Consider the following 27,935-nt stretch of genomic DNA (forward strand, 5'->3'; position numbering starts at 1 on the left):
AGGCAGTCTTTGCTATGGGCTCTTTCCAAGAACGTTTTAGTGCAGAGCATAATGGCAGAGGCAGCTGTCCCAGACATTGAGACAAGACTGAAACAACACAGCTGCTATTATCCAAGCAGTAAACATATGTCTGCCTGAGGTCACAAATCTTCCCACTCCACCAAAAAAATGCCCATGACTCAACTTGTGTGACCTGGAATAAATGACAAGAGACACTCCATAGCCTTCTGGCTCTGCCATTGTTGTTCTGTGGCTGAGACATGTTATTTTTCTATAAATTTTCCCAGGTTTGCTTGAAAAGGGTTACTTGTGATATAAGCGTGACAGAAATGAGTGTTCTGAACATTATCCTATTTTGTTAGATTTATTACAATAGTTGACAAGTGGATCAGGAAGTTGCTGGCTCAAACAGCATCTTGGTCATGAACTTATAAAGTCTCTTGACAAAGCCTATATTCCATCTTAGGATCCCAGCCAACAATATTGGAGTAATGATTCTGAGTTGTTAGATTGTTGAAATATAGTATATAAGGTGCTTGGAATACTAGTATCCTTTTTCTGCCTTCTCTTTCTCAATTATCCTGGGATTTGGCATAAAGATCTGTCCATTTCCATTTTTTTTTTCAGTGAAAAGAAAAATCCTGCATCATAAGATGGTGATTAGGGGTAATTACTAGTTTGAAATGCATTATTTATGACTACCATATTCAATATATATGAGAAACAATGTAAGATTTTGTTAGAGTGAAAAAACTACAAATGCTGGAATCAATTTTAATATCACTTGGGAAACTGACATGAACTATTCTTTTGAGCATCATGAAATTTTAAAGTTTGACTGTCTTGTGTGAACCCATTTGAAATGCAAAATCTCTCTTTACTTGCTGCATACTGTAATTAAATTATGAAAAATAATCTATTAGAACACTGGTCAATATACTTGTGAATACTATTGCTGTGTCTCTTGAAGCAGCACTTTCATCTACAGCAGGGATATCAAACTGGCAGCCCATGGCCTGGATGACTCACGTGAAGGCCATGCCCATCCCAGCTCCATGAAAGTGTCACGATACATCAAAGGATGGTGTGATGCCACAAGTTTGACACCTGTGATCTACAGCTACTGGAAACTGTTTGGCAGGAGAAAGGGATGGATTCTCTCTTATATCCACTACAAAGGATATGAGAAACAGGCAAAAACTATAAACATATTAGTCAAATACCAGCAATCAACTGGCCTCTGTAGTCTTATACATTGCTCAAAAAAATAAAGGGAACACAAAAATAAGACATCCTAGATCTGAATGAATGAAATATTCTTATTAAATACTTTGTTCATGACATAGTTGAATGTGCTGACAACAAAATCACACAAAAATTATTGATGGAAACCAAATTTAGCAACCCATGGAGGTCTGGAATTATTTATTTTTTATTTATTTTTATTTATTTATTTGATTTGTCAATTGCTTACAAGATAATAGGTATAAGTATGTACATAGTTATGAATATATGAAATGGGAACATATAAGAAAAATAAAAGAAACAATAGGACAGGGACAGTAGGCATATTGGTGCGCTTATGCACACCCCCTACAGACTTCTTAGGAAAGGGGTGAGGTCAATAGTAGACCGTCTAAGGTTAAAGTTTTTGGGGTTTGGGGAAGAAACTACAGTGTCAGGTAGAGTATTCCAGACATTGACCACTCTGTTGCTGAAGTCGTATTTCCTGCAATCAAGTTTGGTGCGGTTAACCTTGAGTTTGTATCTATTGTGTGCTTTTGTGTTGTTATGGTTGAAGCTGAAGTATTCATTGACAGGTAGGACATTGGAATGTATGATTTTATATACCATACTTAGATCAGACCGAAGATGGTGTAATTCAAGGTTTTCTAGGTCTAGAATTTCAAGTCTGGTGGCATAAGGTATTCTACAACGAGTAGAGGACTGAAGAACTCTTCTTGTGAAATATTTCTGGACTTTCTCAACTGTGCTAACATCAGATACGTAATGTGGGTTCCAGACTGATGAGCTGTATTTGAGTATTGGTCTAGCAAATGTTTTGTATGCTCTAGTTAGTAGTGTGATATTACCAGAGAAAAAGCTACGTAGGATTAGGTTAACAACTCTTAATGCCTTTTTGGCTATGTAGTTACAGTGGGCTCGAGCACTTAGTTCATGAGAGATGAGTATTCCAAGTATTACTGATATTACTTTAAGAATAATCCTGATGAATAAATACATATGAAATTGTGCTGTAAAAAGGAGTTTAAAAGATAATTCTGTAAAGTTAGTCTCTTATAGCAAAAATAGATAAAGATAAAATAGATAAAGATAAAATATTGTTTATTATCCAGTAGGTTCACCATCTATCCAGTAGGTTCACCATCCATCTTGCTTTTCTGTCAGCAATAAATATGCAGCAAATTATAGGTTGTATTTAGAAGAACTATTTGGTTGCCCCCTTCACATATCAAAATAATCAACATAGCCTGAGAATTACCTCTTTTGTCATTTCACTCATAAACATCTATTTCAGCAAATGCACTTTACAATTTACCTGGATTAGTATCAGATTCTTGGGTAGCATCATCTGTATCCTATGAACAAAACATAAATACAGTGACTGTTCATAAAGTAAATTACATAGAGATGAACTCCAACAAATCAAAGTAATTTCTTCTTCAGCAATTTCCTTTTAAATACTGTATATTGTTGGACAAGCATATTATGGGGATAGTCTAATTTTATATGAACCTAACTCCAGCTTGATATGAAATGGCAGAATCTGTGTCTGTCTGTGTCTGTGTCTGTCTGTCTCTCTCTCTCTCTCTTTGTGTGTGTGAGTGAGTGTGTGTCTGTGTGAGTGAGTGAGTGAGAAATTGACCTTTACAATTCAATATTTTTCATTAGATTAGGCTATTGAAACCACCTGCCCAATGACCTTTTTGGTGGTAATGATACTATAAAAGGTAAAATACCTCTTTTCTTCATCATTGACAAGCTGTAGAACATAGATGAACAAATTGTTGCTGAACTTAGCACGAACTACTAAAAGTCTTCCTATTTGATTAAACATTATTTTTCAAAATGTTTGTATTAAACATATTAAAATATAATTTAACTACTCTCTATTCTGCACTATATAAATCAATATAGTACTTTTACAAGATCTGCCTATTATTTTAGGTAGAATATTATACCTCCATTTGTGTAAAAATATGAATTCATAATATGAATAATCTGCCCTTAGTAGGAAATTATATCCTTTCAAGGAAATGCTTTTTAATATACTGTATATTAAAGCATTTCTTTGAAAAGTAAGTTTTTTTTAATAGTGCATGCTTTATGCAGATTATCAGCATATAAACAGGAGAACTACTATGCTATAGTGCGTAAAGTGATAAACTGGAAACAATGTTACCCAAATTCTAGTGTGGCATTGGCCATAGAATCTCAGTTGATAACTTTGGGCCCACTACTTGCTCTTAGTTTAATCTACCTCATAGGTTGTTACTATGGGGAAAAGTAGAAGCACGGTGTGCACCATCTTGAATTACTGAATGAAAGGAAAGATGTAAATCTAACCATAAATAAATCATCTCCCAAATGTAGACTTACTGGTATTTTTTTTTTACTCACCTGATCTTCTGGGGATTCAGCTGTAAAATGATAAAACGATATTACAGTATATGTGTTTGCATGTCAAATATAATTGCACATGAGAACTGCTAACCCAGTGGTAGTAAACCCATTTCCTATTTTATATAATGTTTCCATTTTTTGAAGAGTTCTATTATTTCCCCTCAGTCATCTTGCCTGTAGATTAAACATACTCAGATACTTACCCTAACCCTAATCCTTGGGCTATTGCCAAGTCACATTTCCCCATCTTATTGGCATACTTTTTATTTTTCCCTCTCAAAAGCAAACTTTTATAAACCTCCCTGTTAAATTTTATCTTATTCATTTCCTCCCACTGTTCAACCAAGGCTAGATCTTTTTAATCTCCACTCTCTTCTAAAGTATCTCCCAATTTTGTGTCATTATAATCATCATCATCTGATATTCTGTCTGTTTGTAAATATGCATTGTAGTGTGAGCCAGAATATCATAAATTAAAAAATCAAGTAAAAATTATTAATTAAAGTATCTTCTCAAAATAAATTATTCATTGAAATTAGGGCCTGAAATACAATCATTTTGTGGCATCCTTGGAATTACCAGAAAATTAACGTGTGATGCTTACCTTTTCTTGCTGGTATGTCAGTTGGAGGAAAAATATCTATGACACCACCTTTTAAGACTTCCTGCACTTCCTTCTGTCTAATTGTCCCGTTAGATATTTGTTCACCAGGTCCAGGTCCCCTTTGCTCCTGTGAGCTGAATGAGGGCAGCTCATCAACTTCTGCTTTCCTCAAGGACATCCGAATGTCTGAGTTAGCGTAAGTGTAGCCATGTCCTGCTGGGCAGATTTCCTTAAAAGTTTCTGCAGCCAAGAAGCCAAGAAAAGTAGTCAAGTAAAATTATTTGATTTAAATAATACAAAAAATAGTGAAGCTACAAAAAAAATATGAAATGGCTGGGATTTACAATCTCAAATAATCTAATTCAAAAGTAGTTTTCCCCCCAGTTATACATGTAAGATGTGTGAGGACACATATCTTTTCTGTTAAAGGTGTCTATTTAAATAATTTCTATAATCAAAACATTGCAGGAGAACGTGTTTATGTTATATATACTTGGAACCAGAATTATAAAATGAAACCAGCAGAAAGAACGTAATGTTTGCAGGTTGGATACAACCTCCTGTTAACCGATACAAGAAACTAGGCCTAGTTTTTCAGTGAGAGCAGTCAAGAAAACATAATGACACATAAATTCTCATTCTGTTATTTTCTATGCTGCCCAGAGCATATAGTAAGCCACCCAGAGTCAATATATTTATGAAATGGGTGACTTAAAAATTTAATAATAAACAAGCAAACAAATAAAACTGCATGAAGATGAAGAGAGCCACAGGAAAGAGAAAACTCTTTCTCTAATGTAGTGTTTTATGACAGCTTTACCTACCAATCTTTTCCAGACTATTGGCTGCCAGATTAGTGGCAGGTACATCTCCCCTTATTCCTCATAATGGAGTTCTCTGCCCATATATATAAAAGGGCATCAGTCTGTACACTGAGAAGCAATATATCTCCATTTTCTCTACTTTGTCATGTTTGAATAGATTTTTGGAGCCTTGAACTCCTTTTATGTATACTGCATATCTTCACTGACTCGAGGCAAGTTTCACTAGATGGCAAAAAGCCAAACCTTTGTATATACAATGCTTCTGAAACCCTGTTTCGGCAGAGAACATGATGGGAACCAAAACAGTTAGCGCAATCACAGGATTTAACATAACTGGACAAAACTAGAAATAATATTTATTTTATTTTTATTTATTTTATTTTATTTGGTTCAAACAAGAAAGCCAAAGTCTTACCAGAGCCCAACAATGGGCAAATCTCACAGTTTCTCCCCCATCCTTGGCCAACACGACTACAGCAGCAGATCTGTTTGGTGATCCGCTGATTAAGTGGCAGTGTGCACATTCCTCTTATCACAGAGCGATAGCATGACCCTTGTTCTGTTGAAACTGCCTTGTCCGCTGAAACAAAATTATGGATACCAATTTTTGAAAATTCAAATAAAAGCACAGAATCTTTGTAATTCAGGGAGATCTCTGAAGTTAATTTTCCCATGCTCGGTTGGGTTCTTGTTCAGATAAAAAGCCATTTTTCATATGCACATGTACCACTTTGGAAACAGTAGTATTTACTTCTGAATAAGGAAATTCAGAAAGTCAATGAAGGTTCATAAATTTTATTTTCCTGTCTTAATGTTCCTACTCAATTATTTCACCAAAATAGAAAGGAAATGCAAAGAAACAAAGGATAATTTAGCACTGCCATTCATTCTGAACAAAAAATAATTTAAAATGTTACATTCATCATGCTGTAAACTGAATGTTTGAATAGAAGATAAATATATTTAAGTTGCCAGTCCAGACATCTCCTGCTTTAGGATGCTGGCAAACAACTGATTTTATAGATACAGTATTAACAATTATAAGTGAAATAATATAACAGTTTAAGCCTATAAATTTGCAACAAGACTGCATGACTTCAGATTTTAGTTAATAAATCAGTAAGATCTTTCATTGTAAATGAACTATCACTGCAACGTTTTCAGTGTGTTAAATAGTCTAATTTTCAGCTTAAATTCAGCTCATTTAAATTATTAAACTACTGAATATTATCTTAAACAGACTGAAAAATGCTCTATATTTTCATATGTAATTTACTTTAATAAAGTTTTAATGGGTGGCCCTTTTTAGATGCTCATTACAATTTTATAATGCTTCATGTTTCTTATTTCCTATTATCCATATATTGTTGCATTTTTATTAGTACAAAGACCTACAAAAGATATGTCTGTAAAAAATTGTATATTATAAATTTATAAATTGCTTCTCAGATAATCAGAGTTGGAAGGGACCTTATAGGTCATCTAGTCCAACCCGCCCCGCCCAAGCGGGAGACACCATTTCTGACAAATGACAGTCCATCCTCTTCTTGAAAGTCTCAAGTGATGGCACTCCCACAACTTCCAAGGGCAAGTTGTTCCATTGGTGGATTGTTCTCACTGTCAGAAAGTTTCTCCTTATTTCCAGGTTAAATCTCTCCTTGTTCACTTTCCATCCATTATTCCTTGTCTGGCCTACAGGCGCTTTAGAAAATAGCTTGAGCCCTTCCTCTCTGTGGAAGCCCCTCAAATATTGGAAGACCGCTATCATGTCTCCCCTGGTCCTTCTCTTTACTAGACTAGCCAAGCCCAGTTCCTGCAGTCGTTCATTGCTTGTTTTAGCCTCCAGTCCCCTAATCATCCTGGTTTCTCTTCTCTACGCTTCTCCTTCATTACATCAGACAATCATATTTAGACTGGCATAGAGGGCTTATATCTGGTGGGTCCCACAAGCAGACCTTCTCTGCCATGAAACCCTTTTATGCAAAATTCTCTCTCAGACCCAAAGCTATATTAACTATAGTTATACGTTCACTCTCCCATGCCCATAGTTTGTATATATTGCTTTTTAAATATATTTTGATTTTAGTAATTCTTTTTAATAATTATTGGATTTTAATTGTTTTTGTTTTATTGATGTATGCCACTCAGAAGGACATCTGCTGATCAACACATTAACCAACTAGCTAGATGTGTGTGAGAGAGAGGGGAGGGAGGGAGGGAGGGAGGGAGAGAGAGAGAGAGAGAGAGAGAGAGATCAGATACTGATAAATTAGGACTGACAGAAAACAGTCCTAATTTACCTAATTTATATCAGAATGATATAACCCTTCCTCACAACAGGCTACTGGAAAGTCTCTATTAATATTGACATTTCTGCTTAAAGAACAAGGAAAGATATTTGCAGTCTCATTCAGTGAGAATAATTACTACATCATATAATCATTTAGGATTAATTCCGTTTGCTATTATTCAATTTAAATTTATTGTGATTTACTGAATTAAAACAGTTATCTACAGAAAAACCATTAAACACTTACAAATACAGTGACTGCGTGATGGGTCCAACATAGTACCAGGCTTACAAGTACAGATGAAGCTGCCTCGGGTGTTCATGCATTCTGCATTTTTACATATGCCTTGAATTGTACATTCATTAATATCTACAAGTAATAAGAACAAATGAAGTTAACCAGGATTCAGTAATTGTAAAACCATGGAATTAAAGAATTGTTTACTTGTAAGGACCTAAGGATCACCTTGTCCAACCCTACAATGTGAAGGAAAAACATTGATGAAATATTTTAAACCTTTTCTTAAAATCTCCAAAATTTGAGAACCTATAATCTCCATAGGTATACTTTCCATGGTTGTACAGATCTCATATCAGAATGATTTTTGTTTATATCTAAATAAAATCTAGGTAACTAACTGTGTTGGCAAGAAAGAATGAACAATATAGAATATGCAAATATGTTTTTATTGGACAATACAACCTATTCAACTAGAAGATGCAAGACACAAGATGGATAGAATTCTAGACAGTGCTATTTTGAATACTTGGTTGAATAAATTGACTTTTTGTACAATTAAAGTAACTGGAAATTGGCAAACAAATTTTAATGATAATGGTGATGATAATATCCCCCACCTCCAAAGGAACAATATCTCATTACAATGCAGGAGCCTGCATGCTCTAGGATACTAGGGGCTATGCTGAACAGGTGCAACTACGTCAGACAGGTCTTAGCTGAAGAACTAGGCTACATTTGTTTGGAAAACACCTCATTCAATATGGTGAGAATACATAACTGAAATTTCATGCCAAAGTGTCTGTCACCTGGATTAACAAATTTCATATTGGATGGTCTGGCTCCTGGGAATTTACTGAAAAATATGTGACAGGACTCAGCTTCCTATGCTAGGCAACCAGGATTACTGGAAGGCAATCAAAAGCAAAGAATTTGGTCAAAGGAGAAAATACTTAATGTTTCTACCAACTGAAACCATCAAAATGAATATAAAAGCAAATATTCCAGCTTTGGAAAGAAGGACATCTAGATTCAAAAATTAGGAAGCAAAAACTTATGGATCAAATTTAATTTTAAAACACAAGTTCTTTATCAATGCTGAATTAGAGGCAATCGAAAAGCAAGCAACCCAAAATTTAGTTTATTTAAAGCTGCCAAGAACTCCCTTTTTAGGGCCCTGTAATCCCCTAATTCAGGATAGTGTGGGGCAACTGGATGGAGCTGAATGTTTACTGGCTTAATGTACTTCCTGATGCCACACAGAGTTCACAGCACATTTTTTTTTCTTTGTGCCCTTAGGAGAGAAAAAACTATCACTACTGAGAATCTCAACCTTCCGAGTGGGAGGTGAACATCTTCACCATTAGGCCACCACACCACTCTATTCAAAACTACAAATAATAATATTAACTTGCAGAGTGAGACAAACAGTAGATAGTGAAGAGACTATTGACTATTATCATTATTGATATTAACAAAAAACAATGAGAAGAAATTGAAGATGTTAAAGAACTATAAGCACTATGGATTTAATCAATCAATTAGAATAGAGCTGAAAGGGACCTGTTGGGTATATGGATACTCCAACTGGTTTGGGTTGAATAAATATGTAAACCTTGGATTAAAGTGCTATGTAGCTTTAAGCACAAGAAACTGCAATGTCATTGTGGGTGCGGTTGCAGGCAGCCATATAGGTAGGAGGGGAAACGTAATAGCCCCGGCTTCTGGATGCAACTGTATGAGCCCAGGCTTCTGGATGCAACTGTATGAGCCCCGGCTTCTGGATGCAACTGTATGAGTCCGGCTTCTGGATGCACCTGGTTACTGTTCCTGGTCTGCTGCCTACTGTTGTTGGAACGTCTATCTGCTTACCTTGGAGGCTACTGTGCCAGATACCAAATTCAACTGAACACAAGGACTGTTTTGTTTGGTGAGCTGAGGATTCAGCATTGTATTTGAGAGAAAGGTATCATAGAGAGAAGATATAGAAGCAGATAAGGACATTGTATTTACTGTTTAAAGAGACTTGATAACTGTATGGATAAACTGGATACTGACATATGGACTGAATGACTATTCTTAATCTCTGTATGAATTAAATACCTATTTAAACCACAAACAGTGTTTTTGTCTCAAGTGTGTGTATACTCTAGGGCCCAGCCTCTCTCTCATTTGGCTGCCTGGCTTGACTGCTGCTGCGCACTCAGCTAGGGGGTTTATCCCCAAACACTAACATTGGTTATGGGCCCAGCAGTGTGCACAGTCTAGCTAACCAGGATATACCAGTGAGATTTTGGTCAAGAGTTACACATTACTGTAAAGACAAACTGTTTGTTGAATAGTTATTTTTCACAAGAGCAATGGCACAAGTAAATTTGCCACATCTGTCCATGATATCCAGACTAGATGGAACAAACTATGTTTCATGGTCACTGAAGTGTAGTTTACTGCTACGAAGAGAAGGCTTGTGGGACATAATTACAAACCCACCAGATGTATCAAACTTAAATCCCAATGATGAAGAGGATTATAAACTGATACAGGACTATGAAAGAAAAAATGAGCAGGCGTTGTGCATCATAGGACTGACTCTGTCTGACCAGCAACTCATTCATATCCGTGGAGTGGAAAATGCTGCAGATTGCTGGGATAATCTTAAAAGGATTTATGTTCGAGACAGTGTAGGAGCTCATATCAATCTTACACGGAAGCTGTTTAGAACACATCTTGAGATAAATGGAGACATGTTAACTCATTTAAACTGTATGAAAAGCATTTTTCAACAACTGCAAGAAAAAGAGCTTATATTTAATGAGTTGCAACAAGTATACATCATACTGTCTTCTCTGGATCGAAGCTATGATGATTTTGTGACTGCTTTGGAGGTATTGCCAAAAGACAGTTTATCAGTAACTGAGATAACTGGCCGGCTATTAGAGGAAGCCAGGAGAAGGAGCGAACGTGAACAGCTGAGGGAAGATAAGAATAAGGAAAAGAAATTATCTTCAAAGCTTGAGAGAAACCAGCTGTGTAAAGGAAAGCACCCAGAGGAAGAGAAGTTATCTTCAACGGCATACACAATTAAAAAGTGTTTTAATTGTGGAGGCAGAGGACATTTGGCAAGATTCTGCAGAAAAGGAAAATGCCAGAATTTAAAGAAGCCAAAGAAATCCTTTGAACTGGCCATGTTTAGCAATTGTGATATGAAAAATAATAAGTGCACACTGGAGAGAGATAACAAGAAGGTAACTGCAGCTTTAAATGGAGCATTGTATGTCTTGCATGACAGTAAGAAAGGGGAGGCACAAACTGTATTTAATAATACCAAGCCTCATGATGAATGTATCCATTTATTGCATAGGCGTTTGGGGCATGTAAATTTTAAAATGCTAAAACGTACAGTAGAGTTATCTGAAGGGATAAGGTTAAAACCCTGTGATAAGTATTTGCGTTGTAATGTCTGTTGTGAAGATAAGAGTAAAATATTGCCTGCAAATAGGCTAAATGGTTTCAAAACTAAAGAACCTTTAGAAGTAGTATTTGCAGACATTATAGGTCCAAAGAAACCTAGTATGGGGGGTGCTCGATATATACTGAGCATTATGGACCATTACTCTAGATATGGGTTTTGCTACCTAATGAAAAGCAAAACTGAAACATATCAACATTTCTTCAACTGGTTAAAGTTTGCTGAAAGGAAGACTAAACGGCAACTGATAACCTTGGTGACAGATAATGGTACGGAATTTTGTCAATAGCAAATTCCAGAATAGGTTAAAGGCAGCTGGAATAGCTCATAAGACATCTGCACCATACAGACCACAGCACAATGCATTTGTTGAAAGGCGAGGCCAAAGATTGCAGGCGATGACCCGTACTATGTTAACTGATTCTGGGTTACCTGATACTTTGTGGGGGGAGGCCACAATGTGTGCTAATAATTTATTAAATAATGTGGTTAACTCAACCACTGGTGAAATACCATTCACCATGTGGCATGGCAGGAAGCCTGATTTGAGTTACCTGCACACATTTGGTGCACCAGCATGGGTTCATATCCCTACACAACTCAGGCGTAAAGGGCAACATAGAGCTAAACAATTATTCTTCGTTGGTTACCAAGCTAACCATAGGGCATATAGATTTTGGGAGAAAGGAACATCTAGAGTGTTATGTAGTGCCAATGCCCAATTTCTAGAGCACGTAGGATGGGATAAGTTAGAGCAGGATAGCAATAAAGAGGTGGTTATAGAATCCTACAGAAATCCCATTAAGTATCCCTGTAACTTTAAGGATAAAGTGAAGAGAGAAGTACAGGAAGAGATTTTGCCCATAGAAGAAGAAAAGGAAGATATAGCTCAGCAAGATGAGGAAAAGGACCAAGTAGTAACTCAAGAAAGTCCTCATACAAGCCCTGTAATTCCCAGAAGGACTACACGTATATCTAGACCGCCTGATAGATACCAGGCTAACACTGTGTGCCAGGTAAATAGAATTCCATCTACTGTGGATGAGATAAAAAGGTATCCTTCTAAAGAGAAAGAAAATTGGTATGCAGCAATTAATAAGGAATTGAAGTCTCTGAAGGATATGCAAGTGTATGAAAACGTGAGATTACCTAGTAATGAAAAACCCATTGGCTGCAAGTGGATTTTTAAAATAAAAACAGATAAGGATGGAAACATAATCCATAAGGCAAGGTTAGTAGCCCAAGGCTTTAGACAAAGTGCAAAAGATTATGATGAAGTATTTGCACCTAGTCTTAAAGCAGCAACGTTAAGGGCAGCATTAGTGTGGGCAGCAAGCAAGCAATATATAGTTAACCATTTAGATGTGGAAACTGCTTACTTGCATGCTCCACTAAGACATACTGTATATATGAGAAAGCCTAGTGGATTGAAAGGTGATAATAATAATGATTGTTGGTTATTAAAGAAGAGCCTTTATGGTCTTAAACAATCAGGCTATGAATGGAACCAGTATATTGTAAAGGAACTGACCAATATAGGATTTAAAGCTGGTTTAGCTGACCCATGTCTATTTAAGAGAGAAAAGAATGGGAAGATATCATTATTATTGCTGTTTACTGATGATATTGCTCTGATAACTAAAACTAATGATGAAGCAAATGAAATAATTGCATCATTAGCCAAGAAAGTAAAAATCAAGCAATTAGGGGAGATAAAGAGATATCTAGGATTGAATATATTGAGAACACAGAAAGGTTTTAAGATATCTCAGGAAGATAAGATATCGAAATTGCTAATAGATTATAAGATGGAACTTTGTAAGCCTGCAAAGACTCCAATGAGTCAGGATATTTGCAAAATGGATACACAAAGTCCCAAATGTGATAAGGCATTATATCAATCTTTGATTGGCAGCTTATCATATATTAGCAATTGGTCAAGGCCAGATATTGCTTTTAGTATTAATCAGCTGGCACGACACAATAATGATCCGCTTCAATGTCACTGGATAGCATTGAAAAGAATCCTAAGATATCTTAAAGGTACATTAAACCATGCACTGTATTTAGAACCAGAAGGTGATCTCATATTGAGTGCTTATGCGGATGCTAGTTTTGCAGCAGAAAGAGATACTAGAAAGTCGACTTCAGGAACAGCCATAATGCTGGGTAAGACATTAATTGGCTGGAAGTCAATTAGACAACAGCATATAAGTTTGTCTACTATGGAGGCAGAATTCTCCTGTTTATCTTTATTGTGTACTGAGTTGATTATGTACAAACAAATGTTGAACGATATGGGTATAACTGTAAATTACCCTGTAGTTGTACATGAAGATAATCAGGCAGCAATTAAAATGGCCACAAGTATTGCAGTTAAAACGAGAAGTAAACATACAGATTTGAGGTATCTTAATGTAAGAGAATCTGTACAGAGTAAACTGATACAGCTGGAGTACTGTATGTCGGAGGACAATGTAGCTGATCATTTTACTAAAGCCCAAGGTGCTATTAAGCATCTAGAGAGTTGTAAAAAATATGGTTTTAGAATGTAAAGGCATTACATATTTATGTCACCCAAAAGGGGAGAATGTTGGGTATATGGATACTCCAACTGGTTTGGGTTGAATAAATATGTAAACCTTGGATTAAAGTGCTATGTAGCTTTAAGCACAAGAAACTGCAATGTCATTGTGGGTGCGGTTGCAGGCAGCCATATAGGTAGGAGGGGAAACGTAATAGCCCCGGCTTCTGGATGCAACTGTATGAGCCCAGGCTTCTGGATGCAACTGTATGAGCCCCGGCTTCTGGATGCAACTGTATGAGTCCGGCTTCTGGATGCACCTGGTTACTGTTCCTGGTCTGCTGCCTACTGTTGTTGGAACGTCTATCTGCTTACCTTGGAGGCTACTGTGCCAGATACCAAATTCAACTGAACACAAGGACTGTTTTGTTTGGTGAGCTGAGGATTCAGCATTGTATTTGAGAGAAAGGTATCATAGAGAGAAGATATAGAAGCAGATAAGGACATTGTATTTACTGTTTAAAGAGACTTGATAACTGTATGGATAAACTGGATACTGACATATGGACTGAATGACTATTCTTAATCTCTGTATGAATTAAATACCTATTTAAACCACAAACAGTGTTTTTGTCTCAAGTGTGTGTATACTCTAGGGCCCAGCCTCTCTCTCATTTGGCTGCCTGGCTTGACTGCTGCTGCGCACTCAGCTAGGGTGTTTATCCCCAAACACTAACAGGACCGTGGAGGTCCTTTAGTCCAACTCCCTGTTATACCATTTCAGGTAAATGGTTTTATGGTCTTTTCTTAAAAACCTCCAATGATGAAGCACCTACAACTAATTAATCGAGAACTAACTGGGAATATTAAAGAGAGAATGAAAGAAGCTGAAATAATATTTTACAAAATTGTATCAAATTAACAAGACAACTTTGGCTAAAACAGTTAATGATGTTAATTAAGATGTTAAAATTACTTCAACTGAAACATTGGCCCAAACAAATCAGCTGATGCACGCCTTAGTCTATGTAACCGTTGAAGAACTGCAGTTTAAAATATAAAGTAATGAAGTTATTGAGAAAGGAAAACCAAAATAGAAAATATGATTTAAATTAAAGCTAAAGAAAATTTGCATAGTTGAGCAATTTGAAGAATTTGATGCAAGAAAACTTTAAAAATAAGAAAAACAAAATTAATCTGTGCATGAAGTACAACCTGGAGAATAATGGAATTGCAGAAGCTTTAGGACAATTGAAACCAAGAGCCATGGTTATTGAAGACCAAATGATATGAAAAGTGAAAATTCAGTTCCAACAGAATTTGCAGTTTAAATAAAATCAGTATCAGTTATATAAAACCTTTGAAAATAGGATGGAGCGTAAATAATGAAAAACCAAATGACAAAGAAGAGTTCCTAAATTTTAGAAACATTTGTGGGAAAACAATAGGAGCCACAATAAGAATGCAATAGATAAGCAAGTTGAAAATGCAGTGAAACTACTTGATATAGAAGACATTTGGATAACTGAGGAAATAGTATGAAACCAATCAGAGAAGGTCAAAAATTGGAGTGTTCCTGGAGCAGATAAACCATGGATTCTGGCTAAAACCATTAACAAATTACACATGAGATTGGAAGACCAGAAGGATAGGGTTTTGGAAGCAGCAGAAAAATGAAAAATGGACAACATGAATAAACAACTTCTAATTTAGAAGAAGGAAAATCAGTCTAGAAACTACAGACCCATAACCTGTTTGCCAACAACATACATGCTTATGAGCATAATTGCACATCAAATCTACAGCTGCTTGAAAAGAAATGTTTTACTCCCTTTAGAACCAAAACGATACTTTGGGAGGGAATTAAAGGAACAAAAGAATTTAAAAATTCCAAAAAAACCACATTTGTTTATGGCGTGGATAAGCCTTTAAAAGGTATTTAGTTCTGTTTCATATAACTGGAGGGAAAATTTCTCAAAACATTCAGTAATTTATGAATATTTCAATAATGATTTGGCAAACAAAGCTGATGTTTAATGGATAAAAATTAGGAGAAGTCAAACTCAAGTGTTCAATTTTCCAAGGTGACTCGTTATCAACTTTACAGGTAGTCTTCAAACTACCACAACAATTGGGACTGGAACTTTCACTGCCAAATAATGTGGTCATTAAGTGAGTCCACCCAATTTTACAACTTTTATTGCAATGCATAATGGTTGCATAATGCAACTAAGTATGTGTGGTTATTAATGTTAAAGGAAATTTATTGTGGTAAATGTTCCTATAGCTGCTGAGAAATATTTCAATTTTTTTTTAATTTTAGATAATACTGAATTCTGCAATATTATATCTCTTATTTCAGAACTGATTTCTCAATTATATTTGGCCTAATTTATGAGTCTTTATCCTGTCATTATAACATTTGACTTATACAAGTTATACAATTCAATCTTCTGTTCTCCTAAGACTGCTTTTTCTCAAAATTTTGTTTTACCCAATCTTCTGATACAATGATTCTTTTGGGTATTAGAGGCTTCTGTTCACAACTAATGAAATATAAGTATTGCAATATTACACTTCTATTGGAGAGAAATATTTCAAAAACTATCAGTGTGGATGATGGGTACAGGAAGAGAACTGTCTATCTAGGAATGTGCTTGGGTTAACTGTATCTTCTTTTACCACACAGCAGTTTCCTTGCTGAACTCCTCAGTTCGTTTGTCCCCACACATATGCTGATGCTTTCCTTGATAATATATGATGTATTTTGTATAATTCTCTGTGCATTTGTACATAAGTTCAATGTGTCCATAAACATTTTGTACAGCTGTATATGTTCATATATGTGCAGTCACACTTATCCTTGTATGCTCGTGTACATACATTTTGTTGTATTTTCAATTGACATATGCATAGATGCCTTGCATATTTGCATACATATTTTACTGTTGTTTTACACTTCTGGTTGGATGCTAACTTCATTTCGTTGCCTGTATCCATGGCCATGACAATAAAGTTGAATGAGGTGATCTAATCTAATCTAATCTTCCTTGTGTTAAAGAGTGAGATACTACTGGATGGCAAAGAAAATAGAAGTAAATAAAACTTTTTTACTCCATTGGTCTGAGCTAACACAAAGCTAATTAGCTAGGGTAAATGGATTTATGGGCAAGAAGTCAGAGAATTTTAAAAGCTATTTCTAATATAAAAATGCTGCCATGTAAAATAAACCTGCAGAATTAATTTTTGAAGGACATTGTTCTAAAGATTTGTAAAACAAGCAAACAAACGTGACAATTACAGTTACATCATGTTCTAAAATTGTGACTTAATGTGCTCGTATTAACAAAAGACACAGCGAAAAATATTAACCTCTGATTCAGTGATATATCTTCATTTTTTTGACAATAGTGAAGTCCTTTAAAGGCCAACTCTAGCCATCCCAATTTAATCTTTCTCTTTCCCATCCTATTGGGTGATTCTCTGATATCTCTTTCTCTCAGCCAAATGGTTCTTAATCAGCCCAATGGTGCTTTTTCAAAAGGCAACTCATTCCCCACCTTCCAATCAGAGTTGAAGAAGTTTCTTCGATGAGAAGAAAAACATATTCAAAGAAAAACAAGAAAGTTCAGTTGCATCTTGAAAAAGCACCCTTGGGACAATTATGACCTGGATGACTGTGAATCTCTGTAGACAATGGCTCTTAATATTTAGTCGTGGTCTTCAAATTGAGATTCTCAAGCCAGTCCTACCAGTCATGGACAGAACATTATTTATAAGTTGCCAGAAAGTTATGTGAATACAAACATAGAGAAAATAGTTCATAAAACACCATCTTCAGAACATGTAGAACTGTGGATACTAAGTGGGATTTTGAATGTTTAAAGAAATCACAATCCTATGTGCATATCCCTATCCACACAAATTTCATATTATCTATGAGCCTTGTAGATCTTTGATGATGTTCGTTTTCTTCTCTGTCAAAAACACTAATTGATTCTAATTTAGTCTTCTATACACCTGCTAATAACTCCTGAGCTCAATTTAACATATATAGGGTTCCCAATCTATTTTGGAATCTTCCCAACTCAACCCATCCTGGCCATTTCACAGCCAATCTACTTTTGGATATATTCCTGAGTCTACTAATAAGCCAAGGATGGCTGTCTGTTAATTGTTAGAAGATCGTTGGCCAAATGCTCTCCAGAAACCACCTTTCAACATGGGTAAATCCTGGCGGACCCCCCTCTAACTAAGTCTGCTTCTGCCATTAAAATTCCTCCAACAGTATTCTTCCAGAGCATTGTAAGACATTCAAAAGATAGTTCTGTGACAAAATTACCTAACTTGGAGAGGACACATGCCAATTCTAGGGTAATAATCCAAGACAAAGCACTTCCATTTTGGTCATTGTTCCCTTCCCATGTAATAGACATTTCCTTCTGAAAGCAAGTGCAGTGCAAGAACACATGTCACTGATATGGTCAATATAGAAAGACATACTAGCTGAGAAATCTGGGAGCTGTATTCCCAATACATTTGGAGAACATCTATTTGGAGAAGACTAACAGCAGGCACCATCATAATCTGATACTGTACCAGAGGTGGTATTCAGCAGGTTCTGACCAGTTCTGGAGAAATTTTGAGTAGCTTGAAGAACCGGCAAATACCACCTCTGACTGGAGATTTTACAGTATCCTTCTCCTGCCATGCCCACCAAGCCATGTCCACAGAACCGGTAGTAAAAAAATTGGAATACCACCACTGTACTGTACCAAAGCTGTATTATTTCTCTATTCTGAAATAAACTAATTTACTTGTCAAATTGGCGCAACACCACAAAGAGCAATTACACAAATGCTTAAAAAAGATGTTGTGTAATGTGTGCATTTCTTTGTTGAACAAAATGAGAACCGAAATATATAGATTTATGCTGGAGGAATCCTGGTCTAATAGTTGCTTCAGATTTATTTTAGTTCAGAATACTTTCTAGGTTAAAAGTTATTTGCCTTGTCAACAGTAACATAAGCTATCACCTCAGTACATTTTTAATCATAATTGGATCAATAATAATAATTTGTTATTGATAAATCTAGGAATGAAAACAGTTTTTGCTTCTCAAATTGAGAATTAAGTTAAAATCTTTTCTCAGACCTAATGAGTCTGGGGAAAAGGTTGCCTTTACTTTAAGAGTCACATTAATTTTAATGAGCTAATTCCATAAAGCAGATGTTTCTTTTTTCAGGGTCACAGAAAGCCTGAAAGAAGCCAGATGCTATGCTCTCACTTCAGTGAGGTCCAAAGTATTCCAAACTATTTTTGAAACCTGTACAACTCCATTGTTTAGCCTGTGTAAGTATAGTTACTGAATTAACATGCACCAGGCTACACTGTGACTGGCAAATTTCAATATTATGTTTTCAAAGTACTTGCTTTATATACTTACAGTAGTAAAGCAAAAAGATGTTTGAACAAATTTCTTGATAAGCATCTCTGAATCTTAAAATGGCCATTTGTGCATAGATTAGGCCACAACATCCTACACATTAAATGTAAGTACAGCAAAGTATGGTTTCCTCTACATTAGCATTTTAGTATTGTGAAGTTTGCCTCACTCATGTTGTAAAAAATACACTCACAAAAGATATAAAATCCCATCCATTTTACTATTTGTATTTATCAAAAAATAATCTGTCCGTGCAGGTTCTTTTGCCTATAGAAAGTATAATCATTTGCATTCATACCATCTTCTAACATATGAAGATGTCTGCATTTTCATTTTAATTTAATTAACTATAAATTTAATTTCCTTTTTAAAAAGTAAATTAGTCTGCTTTCATTTAAAACATACACCCTTCTGACACAGGCTGCTTCAATGTAAATTTTCCCAGTGTAAGCACCTTTTAAAAAAATAACTTCCAAGCCAGCAATCATTTTTCAGTAATGCATCTGTTCAGACGTATTCTTAATGGATTTTTGTTCAGTTAGAATTTATTTCATGCTAACAAGTGCAGTGTTGTCAAATCCAGTGTACTTCCAATAAAATTCATGTGGAATTCGTTACACCCTCATCCCCAGCCTGTTATCTGGGTAATGCCTGCATCTGAATTAAAATACAATGGATACTGCACTGAATTTATTAACTTATGGAAAAATATTGGCAAATAGTGGTGTTAAAATGGATCTGACCACTTAATGGTAACTCAGGCTTTCATCATTACTTAGATAAACTATTGCAATACATTCTATGTTGGACTATTCAGAAAAGGCACTTGGTGCAAAATGCACCTGTCTACATACTGGCAGGTGAGAGCCACTTCAGCCACCTGATATATATATATTGTGGGTGTCCAGTAGATTTCCAGGTATAATTCAAAATGTTTTTGACATTTAAAGTCCTATATAGCTTGGCTTCTAGATACTGTACTTGCAGGACTGCCTTCTCCGGATGCAACAATCTTGGCTGGTGTTCTTTTCATGACTTGGGCTATTGAATTTAGATCCATAAACACTTGGAGGTGGTGTTTCTTCACAATGTCTCCTATCTTATGGAATAATTTTGCCCCAGAGGCTAGACATTCTAGAGAGGCTAGACCCGTGCCAACTTTGAAATCTGGTTAAATAGTCAGCTTCCAATCTTCTTAGTAATCTCCTTTTACTTTTACACATAGATATACATATGCAAAACAAAAAAAAATGTTGTAGCCATGTTTGCCTTAGGTTATAAAATACAACACTTCTTTACAACATTTACAAGAAATATTATACTTAGAATACACCTGGTTGTTACATTATTAATTACAACTTATCAAACTGTAGATATTTCACAGTTAAAATGTTGGAAGAATTTCATGCCTGAAGGCAGCGACTATTAACTTCAAAGCAGGAAGGTTCGAAGTTGTCAAATATCAATTGTAAGACATTGATTTAACTACAGGAGATATTTCTATTCTGTAATTAAGGAAACTACAGTGGAGCTGATTATATAAGTACAGTAACAATAATCTGGCACAAATTCTTCATTGTTACCTGAGCAGGTCACATCACTTGACCAGTCTTGCCAAAGAGGAAAAGTTAAGTGGCACCAGGATAGGTTAGTATTTATATGGGAGGAACTCCAAGGCTATATACTAGGGAAGAAGGAGAAGATCAGGAAGAAGACAATGGACATACACTACTAAAACAGAGCCAGGAAAAAAACTTTGTGGTTAAGTCAGTGTGATTAGTCACCATTGAGGATATTTTTACTTAAATGAAAGGAGATTAGAAAGAAATGGCTGCCTACCTTGACAATGACTCTGATTCAGTTTCTTGTATCCTTGTGGGCATTCAACATGTCCATTTTCTATTGTTGGATAAGCTAAATGAAGAAAAGGGAAATTGCATCATGGATGGATAATTCAGATCCCCCCTTTCACTTTTTTCTTTTCTAATGGGATACACTATTGCACTGTGATGTTGTGCTGTACTGCAGTTTAACATTATTTTGACATCTCACCTTTCCTGTGAGAACTCAGAGCACATATATGAAAACTTCTTCTCATTTTATATACTCTCTCCAGTTACAATCCTGCGAGGAATATTGGTATTAAAAAAAATGATTGATCAAAAATAATCCAGATAGTTCTGCAATCAAGTTGGTTTCACCAATATAATTTTAACAATGTTTACCACTAAACCATGTTAGTTTCTCCTAGACATATATAAACATGAATCCTTCTATTCCAGAGAACTTATGTATCATTCACTTTATCATTCACAAGTAATTAGGTACTTCAATCTGCAAAGTAGAGTGGTCTGAAAAATTTTGTTTTCTCCACAATCTGCCAATCCAGACAGTCTGGGGATTGTTGATTTATTTTTAAAAAATTATTCTTCTATAATGGAAAACAGTACTAAGCACTCCAGAAAAAAAGGTATAATAAAGGTACACTGAATGCAAGTTATTCAGAACACATTGTATTTGAGTTCTTGGTGGATTTGGTGGATTTTTTTCAGAACAAATACACTGGTTTTATTTGTTGGTTTCTGAGATATTGTAACTCGGGCAGCAATTCCATTGCATGGATATCACATTATCAACTTTTTATATTCTAATGTCCCTGAAAGTCTATGGAGATTCTCAGTTATCCAGGTCATATTTGTCCCAAAGGTGCTTTTTTTTCCAACAGGCAACTGGACTTTCTTGTTTTTCTGTGAAAATGTTTCTCTTCTCATCCAAGAAGCTTCTTCAGCTTTGGCTGGATGGTGAGGAATGGAAGGATCACACAGATAAACCTCCAGGTGGCCTTAATGCCCTAAAAGAATGCAAATGACCAGCTGTCTGCAAGGAATATAAATCCTTCCATTCCCCACCATCCAGTCAGAACTGAAGAAGCTTCTTGGATCAGAAATGAAAGATCTTCAAAGAAAAACAAGAAAGTTAAGTTGCCTCTTGGGGAGGAAAAAGCAACTTTAGGAAAACGTCCCTGGAAAAATCATTATTTCTCCCTTTCTCCCACCTACTTCATCTATTATTATTGTAAATATTCTATATCATCAGATGGCACTATTACATGATACTTTCAATACCATTTATTATAAGCATTGTCATCATCCTATTATTACAACCAAACATAGGAACAGTCATATATTAGAAATGGACTATGTTTGGGAAAGTAAAGAAAAATACTTTCACTGAAATGCAGAGGGAGGTACAGAACACTCCGGCTTGGAACAGTCTGCTATTATAGCCAATCTCAATAAAAATAATTTTAGCCTTCCTGGTCTAGTCCACCCAACAAGGCTGACATTATGATTGTTTGGCACATTCCACTACATGTTTACCTTGAACACCCACCAGAAAATGAGATTTGACTATAATGATTTACAAAGTAAATATTTGCCAGTGCCTTCAAGATTATCTTTCCAAAGTGACCAGATTTATTTTGTCAGGATGAACTTGAAACATAATTTGGAGCAGCTCTCTATATATAGTAGCACCAACAACCAAAATGCCTGAAGCAAAAGTATCGGTACTGTACAACTTTATACAGGCTTAAGAAAAGAAACGGAGCAAATGGACCAAAAGTGCCACTCATTTTATATTTTAACTTATTAATTGCCCTTGAACACACGTTGTGCACTTCTAATCTAGAGCAATATCCAAATTTTACCATTACTGTGGAATTATTTCCTTCCATAAATGTATCATCAATTACTCAAAGCTGGTTCAGACAGAGTAAAGCCACTAAAACCTTGTCAGAGTGAATCCCTGGATGTTAAAATTCTACTTAATGGCACATAATCAATCATCTGTTGGAGTGATTCTCAGAACTGGGAAAGAGAACTAAGTCACTTAAAGAAAATAAGTCAGATGCTCTGACAGACATAGCTAGTGACCAGACTCATAAATGCAGCCAAAAGAGTTAGCATTTTTTATTCTGTATGTGTCTGTTTATAATTTTCTCCAGAAAGACTAAGTGTGGTTTAGACTAACAGGCAGCTGAAAAATCCCTCCTTGGAAGAAAGTGGAGTATCAGAATTGCCTAAAGATTTGACTAAATGGTGTAATCCAGGGGTGTCGAACTCAAGGCCCATCAAACTCAAGGTGCTTAGATCTGGCCCGTGGGGCCGACCTGGAAACAGTGAAGGACTGGCCCATGGTGCTTCTGCCAGTGAAAACGGAGCATGCAGTCCTCCTGAGCTCTGTTTTCGCTGGCAGAGGGTTGTAGGAGGCTGTTGCAGCTAAAAACAGAGCTTGAGAGCTTGTTTTTGCTGGCAGGAGCGCTCGGGCTGCCACAGGCACCCCCGACACAAGTGACGTTGAGCTGGCCACACCCACCCCAGCCCCCCAAGGTCAAACACAATCCTGATGCAGCCCTCAATAAAAATTGAGTTTGACACCCCATGTCTTGATCAACTGTCAGAATGCAATACTTTATGCTTTGTTTTAAGTTCTAATGATCTGCAGGTAACCAAAAACCATGATGTCTCCTAACTTTCTGGATAACGTTCTGTTTCCCCCAGATCAATTCAGCATCTTGTTATTCTGCAAAAAACAGCAGGTTTTTTTTTCAGATAAAAGATCTGTCAAATTATTGGGAGATCAGATGCATATATGCCCCTAGAATAAAGATATCTGTTCTCAAACATAAACAGGAGACATGTTTTATCACAATGGCCAATCAAACTGTTAAAATATTAACAAAAAATTAAAAATATTTTCTAAATGTGTAGGAAGAATATTATTCACTGGAAAGTCAAGTATATCATATTGGGTTTCAAGCTTCCATAAAAAAATTTAGACAACTGCACTCATCACCTATCTAGAATCTGAAGTTAATGAATTTGTGTCCCCCCCCCACTTTTAATGGATCCCTCTTTCATCTACTGACATTTGCAGTGATTACAACAATCCTCACCTTAGATTGTTCTGAGTCATTCTTTTTTCACTCTACTTCCCCCAAACTGTCATGTCAATTATTTCAAATAACTAATGACCCCTGCATCTCTGGTAACATTTTGATGCTTTTCTCTCTCTCTCTTTTCCTTTGCCTGAGCAATTCCAATGGAGGTTCTAAGTCTATACCAGGCCCCTGTTTGGCTGTTTATGTGAATCCACTCTAAAAGCAAAAGACCATAAGATCATTTTAAAATGTGAAACATTAAATAATATAATATTATGTTAACCCCCAGCAGTATTCTTTGCAAAGTTGTTGGTCCTCTTGAGTTTCTCATTCATTGAAATAAAACAATGGATCTCTCTAGTCTGTAAACAGCACAAAATAAAATACTTGTATCACAGATACTTAGATCCAAGGCTAAGCCACTTAAATAAACTTAACAGAAAAAAAATCTTTCCATTCCTGATGTCATCCTCAGAATCTTAACAAACTCTCGTGAACAACATAACTAGTACAGTATATGGCACATCCAAAGTTCCCTGGAGACCTCTTGATTAAAAATAGAGAATTTGGGGACATTCATTGGACATATAAGCAGTCTCAAAGATTCCTCCCATGTTGTACAGGAGCATCTGGATACAATTGTTAGGGACACTGGTGGACATAGAATGAAGGAAGGAGTCGGAAACCTTATTTTGGTAAACTTTCTGCAGTTAAATTTTCTTAGGGCAGACTTCTTAGAGAATTCGTCTGAAGATTATCAGGAAATACTTTAACTCTACCTGTATGCAAACTCTGAAGTGAGTATGAAGATTTTATTTCTGCTAACTTTCAAAGAATCTAAGATGTTGCTTGAATGTCAGCCATTCCTCTGGATCTTTCAGGGTGTCAAGTTCTCAATTATAAGGATTGGTTTGCAAACATATTTGTTACTAGCCACACTCTTTGATGTGTAAGATATTAGGCTATATGTTTGATACAATGCTCCAAGTACCTTATATGATATAATTAAATGCAGCTGTGTATAAAAGAATATGGCTTGGGGGGTAACAGAAGCCTGAACATATTTATTAATATGAATAATGAATACCTACAAACACCATGCAGATTTACAAAGCTGCATGTTGAAATAGCTATATGCTTGAGATCAATTCATCAGATGGGGTCCAACATGATTTCTTGGGGGTATGTTTGTCACCACTTGCCCCACCAGTTCCATCACTCCCACTACAGCAAATCCCCTTTTAACAAATTAGTTTGCTGTACACAAAGCATATGAGGCTAATGGTTTTTCTTTTTTCCTGGAAGGCATCCTCATTTGAATGGCTTTCAGTCGTTCAGTTAAATATTTTATCAAAATAGTGCTATGCTCGTGAATTAAAGTGCTTTAAATGTTTCAAAAAGCACTGCTTTAAATTCACAACTGATGTAAAACTGTTTAAATACCTAGTAACTTTATGAAAGATGGTTGTGTGAACATTTGGAGAAATAAAAGTTGGGGTGGATTCTTTTAGACCCATCAGTATAATTCTATTACAGCATACTGTATAAGTTTCTTGTTACATAATATCAAGAGCACACTTCAAAAAAAATTCTAGTGTTTGGAATAAGTTCAGTTGTTTCATTCAAACAATTACACAATTGAGAATCTACTTAAGCAATTAGAATTGCTTGGTTACTCTTTTTTACAATGAAGAACAATTAGTGCAATATTTCCAACTGCTCTTCACTAGAAAAGTCTCATAAAGAAAGTCAATACAATAACTGCACATTAATACAGAGACTTTGCTAACTTTTTAGAGTAGTAAAATGTCTTTCAAATCTTTAGGGATTTTTCAAAAAAATATATAAGTAACCCACTCTTAAATCATTCTGGAATTCTACTTGGTGAAAAAGTTCCTATACATACATTTTTAATGAAATGCTCTACATAAATTCCATTTCAATGAAACCAGTTCTTTTTCCCATTTAAATGGGAACATACTTTCAATATGCTCAGCTTGAATATACAGTCTCTGGGGTACCACTATGACATTCATTGGAACCATTTCTTTCAGAGGTTTCAATAACTATTTTCATGCCTTTATTAGAGTTATTTTATTATTATTTTTCATAGATGGGCAAGTATTTGGGGTTTCATAATATTTTCCATTCAACCACAATTGGCACGACCACTATAAGAGTGTTCGGCATTCCTCAATGATTCTGACCTTGTCTGGGCAATCTGCCAGCTATTTGCCAACTTAGATTAACTCAGAGGGAGGTTCATTCACAGAATGCATTGAATATCCTGTTCAAAACTATCCATTCCAATACATACCATTTTTTTCCTGTTTGAAAAAATGAAACACTTGAAAAAGCTGGAATTATTTATCATTTGTCTGAAAATCTTCAAAAAGTCTAATAAAATTGACTAGAGTAATAGGAAGGCAAATAAGAACTTTATGGCACGAATGAGTGCTGAAATCATAGGTAGACAACCCAGCACCCGCCCCAAAAAACCCACTGAATTTTTGGAGTGAAATAATATGACTCAGTCAGATGTATGTGTTTTTTTTTAGCCCCTGGGTAATTTTAAGATAGGAATGAGAAAAGTTTGCTTCCAGAAAATATTGTGTTCCCACTCATACCTTCTTTCCTGTCCAAAGCCAAAAGATATGGGGGGGTGGGGGCGGGAATCCGCCTTACTCCTTCTAGCCACAGCATAGCACCACCAGATGGATTTCTGTGCTCCGAAATAGGTTGTACCCTCCAAAAGAGTTGCACCCTCCAAATCCTCAAATGTTGCCTATCCTACTTTCAATGGATTCTAAGACTGGAGGAATGTTGTGGCAGTGCTAGCCAGTTGGCATTCTAAAACATACAGCCATTAATAATAGCAAGTTTGACAGGTTTTTGTCATCCACGATGCTGTTGAAATCCTGTTCTGATGCCTGGAGCTATGAAGGACTGAATGGGAGAGAACAGGCTTAAATTGAATCCCAGTAAGATGGAGTTAAAATTAGTCCATTGAGGTTCTCTGCCTATTCCAGAGATGTCTCTTAAGTGAGTTTCATAACCCCTGAAGGAACTGGTTCGTGACCTGAGGGTTCTCCTGAATTCATAGTTCCTGCTACTAGAACAGGTGACGGCCTGGCCAGTGGAATCTTTGTCCAGCTTGGTTGGTGTGCCACTAGCTAGAATAGAAAGAACTTGCTTGGTTTATGCACTTGTTAGATTACTGCCACATACTCTACATGAGAGAGCCTTTGAAGATCACTCAGTAGCTACAGTTGGTTCAACGTGCAATGGTTCATATGCTGACTGGTGTTTGTTGGTGCACCAATATTGTGGTCCCTGCATTGGTTGGCAACAGATTTCTTTGGGCAATTTAAAGTGCTGTTATTTGCCTATAAAGTCTTACATGGCTTGGCATCTAGTTTTCTACAGGATTGCATTCTCTCATTGGAATTCACTCAAATCAGTTTGATCTACTCAAGATAAATTATAGGGAGTGCTCCACTTTGGGGAGATGTCAGGAAGCCAAGCACTATAGTTATAGTTGGTGCCATAAAACTCATTATGCCTGATATCTGTCTGTCTGTCTTTCTATGTATCTGTATCCCTATCCCTAACTCTATCAAAGCCAATTGACAAGGGCATTTAATTTAACTTAGACATAACCTTCTTGTTTGCCTGTAATATATTCTCAGCAATTGTAGAAGCAGTACAGTTCCTCAAAATGAGCATCATTACAAAACATCCTTAGCTATTGTGACTCTTGGCAAATAAAGTACAATAATAAAATATAAAGTGTGTGGCCTGAACTCAGAGACATAGCTTATGTCTGTTTTAAATGGGCATCTTCTGTGCTAGGGTCTCATTTATTGTCTTCAAAAGGCGTGCTCAGAATTCACCCATTCATAACCATGGTCATTCCACTTTCTATGGTGTGGATCAAAGAAAAGATTGGATAC

General features: G+C 36.0%; 1 protein-coding gene across 2 annotated transcripts in view; it reads right to left on the minus strand.

Annotated features, from left to right (window-relative positions):
- LTBP2 (latent transforming growth factor beta binding protein 2) overlaps nucleotides 1–27,935 on the minus strand; it is a 108,612-nt gene that overhangs the window by 39,792 nt on the left and 40,885 nt on the right. For both annotated transcript variants that reach the window (XM_026711717.2, XM_087921949.1), the window contains exons 9-14: nucleotides 20,880–20,954; nucleotides 7,611–7,733; nucleotides 5,489–5,653; nucleotides 4,250–4,489; nucleotides 3,643–3,662; nucleotides 2,561–2,600 (exon numbers count right to left, since the gene is read on the minus strand). In XM_026711717.2, coding sequence (XP_026567502.2) covers nucleotides 2,561–2,600; nucleotides 3,643–3,662; nucleotides 4,250–4,489; nucleotides 5,489–5,653; nucleotides 7,611–7,733; nucleotides 20,880–20,954 — 663 coding nt within the window. The remainder of the gene's footprint in view (nucleotides 1–2,560; nucleotides 2,601–3,642; nucleotides 3,663–4,249; nucleotides 4,490–5,488; nucleotides 5,654–7,610; nucleotides 7,734–20,879; nucleotides 20,955–27,935) is intronic.

The sequence above is a fragment of the Pseudonaja textilis genome, chromosome 1, assembly GCF_049901715.1.
Source record: "Pseudonaja textilis isolate UNSWEBS1 chromosome 1, rPseTex1.2, whole genome shotgun sequence".
NCBI lineage: Eukaryota > Metazoa > Chordata > Lepidosauria > Squamata > Elapidae > Pseudonaja > Pseudonaja textilis.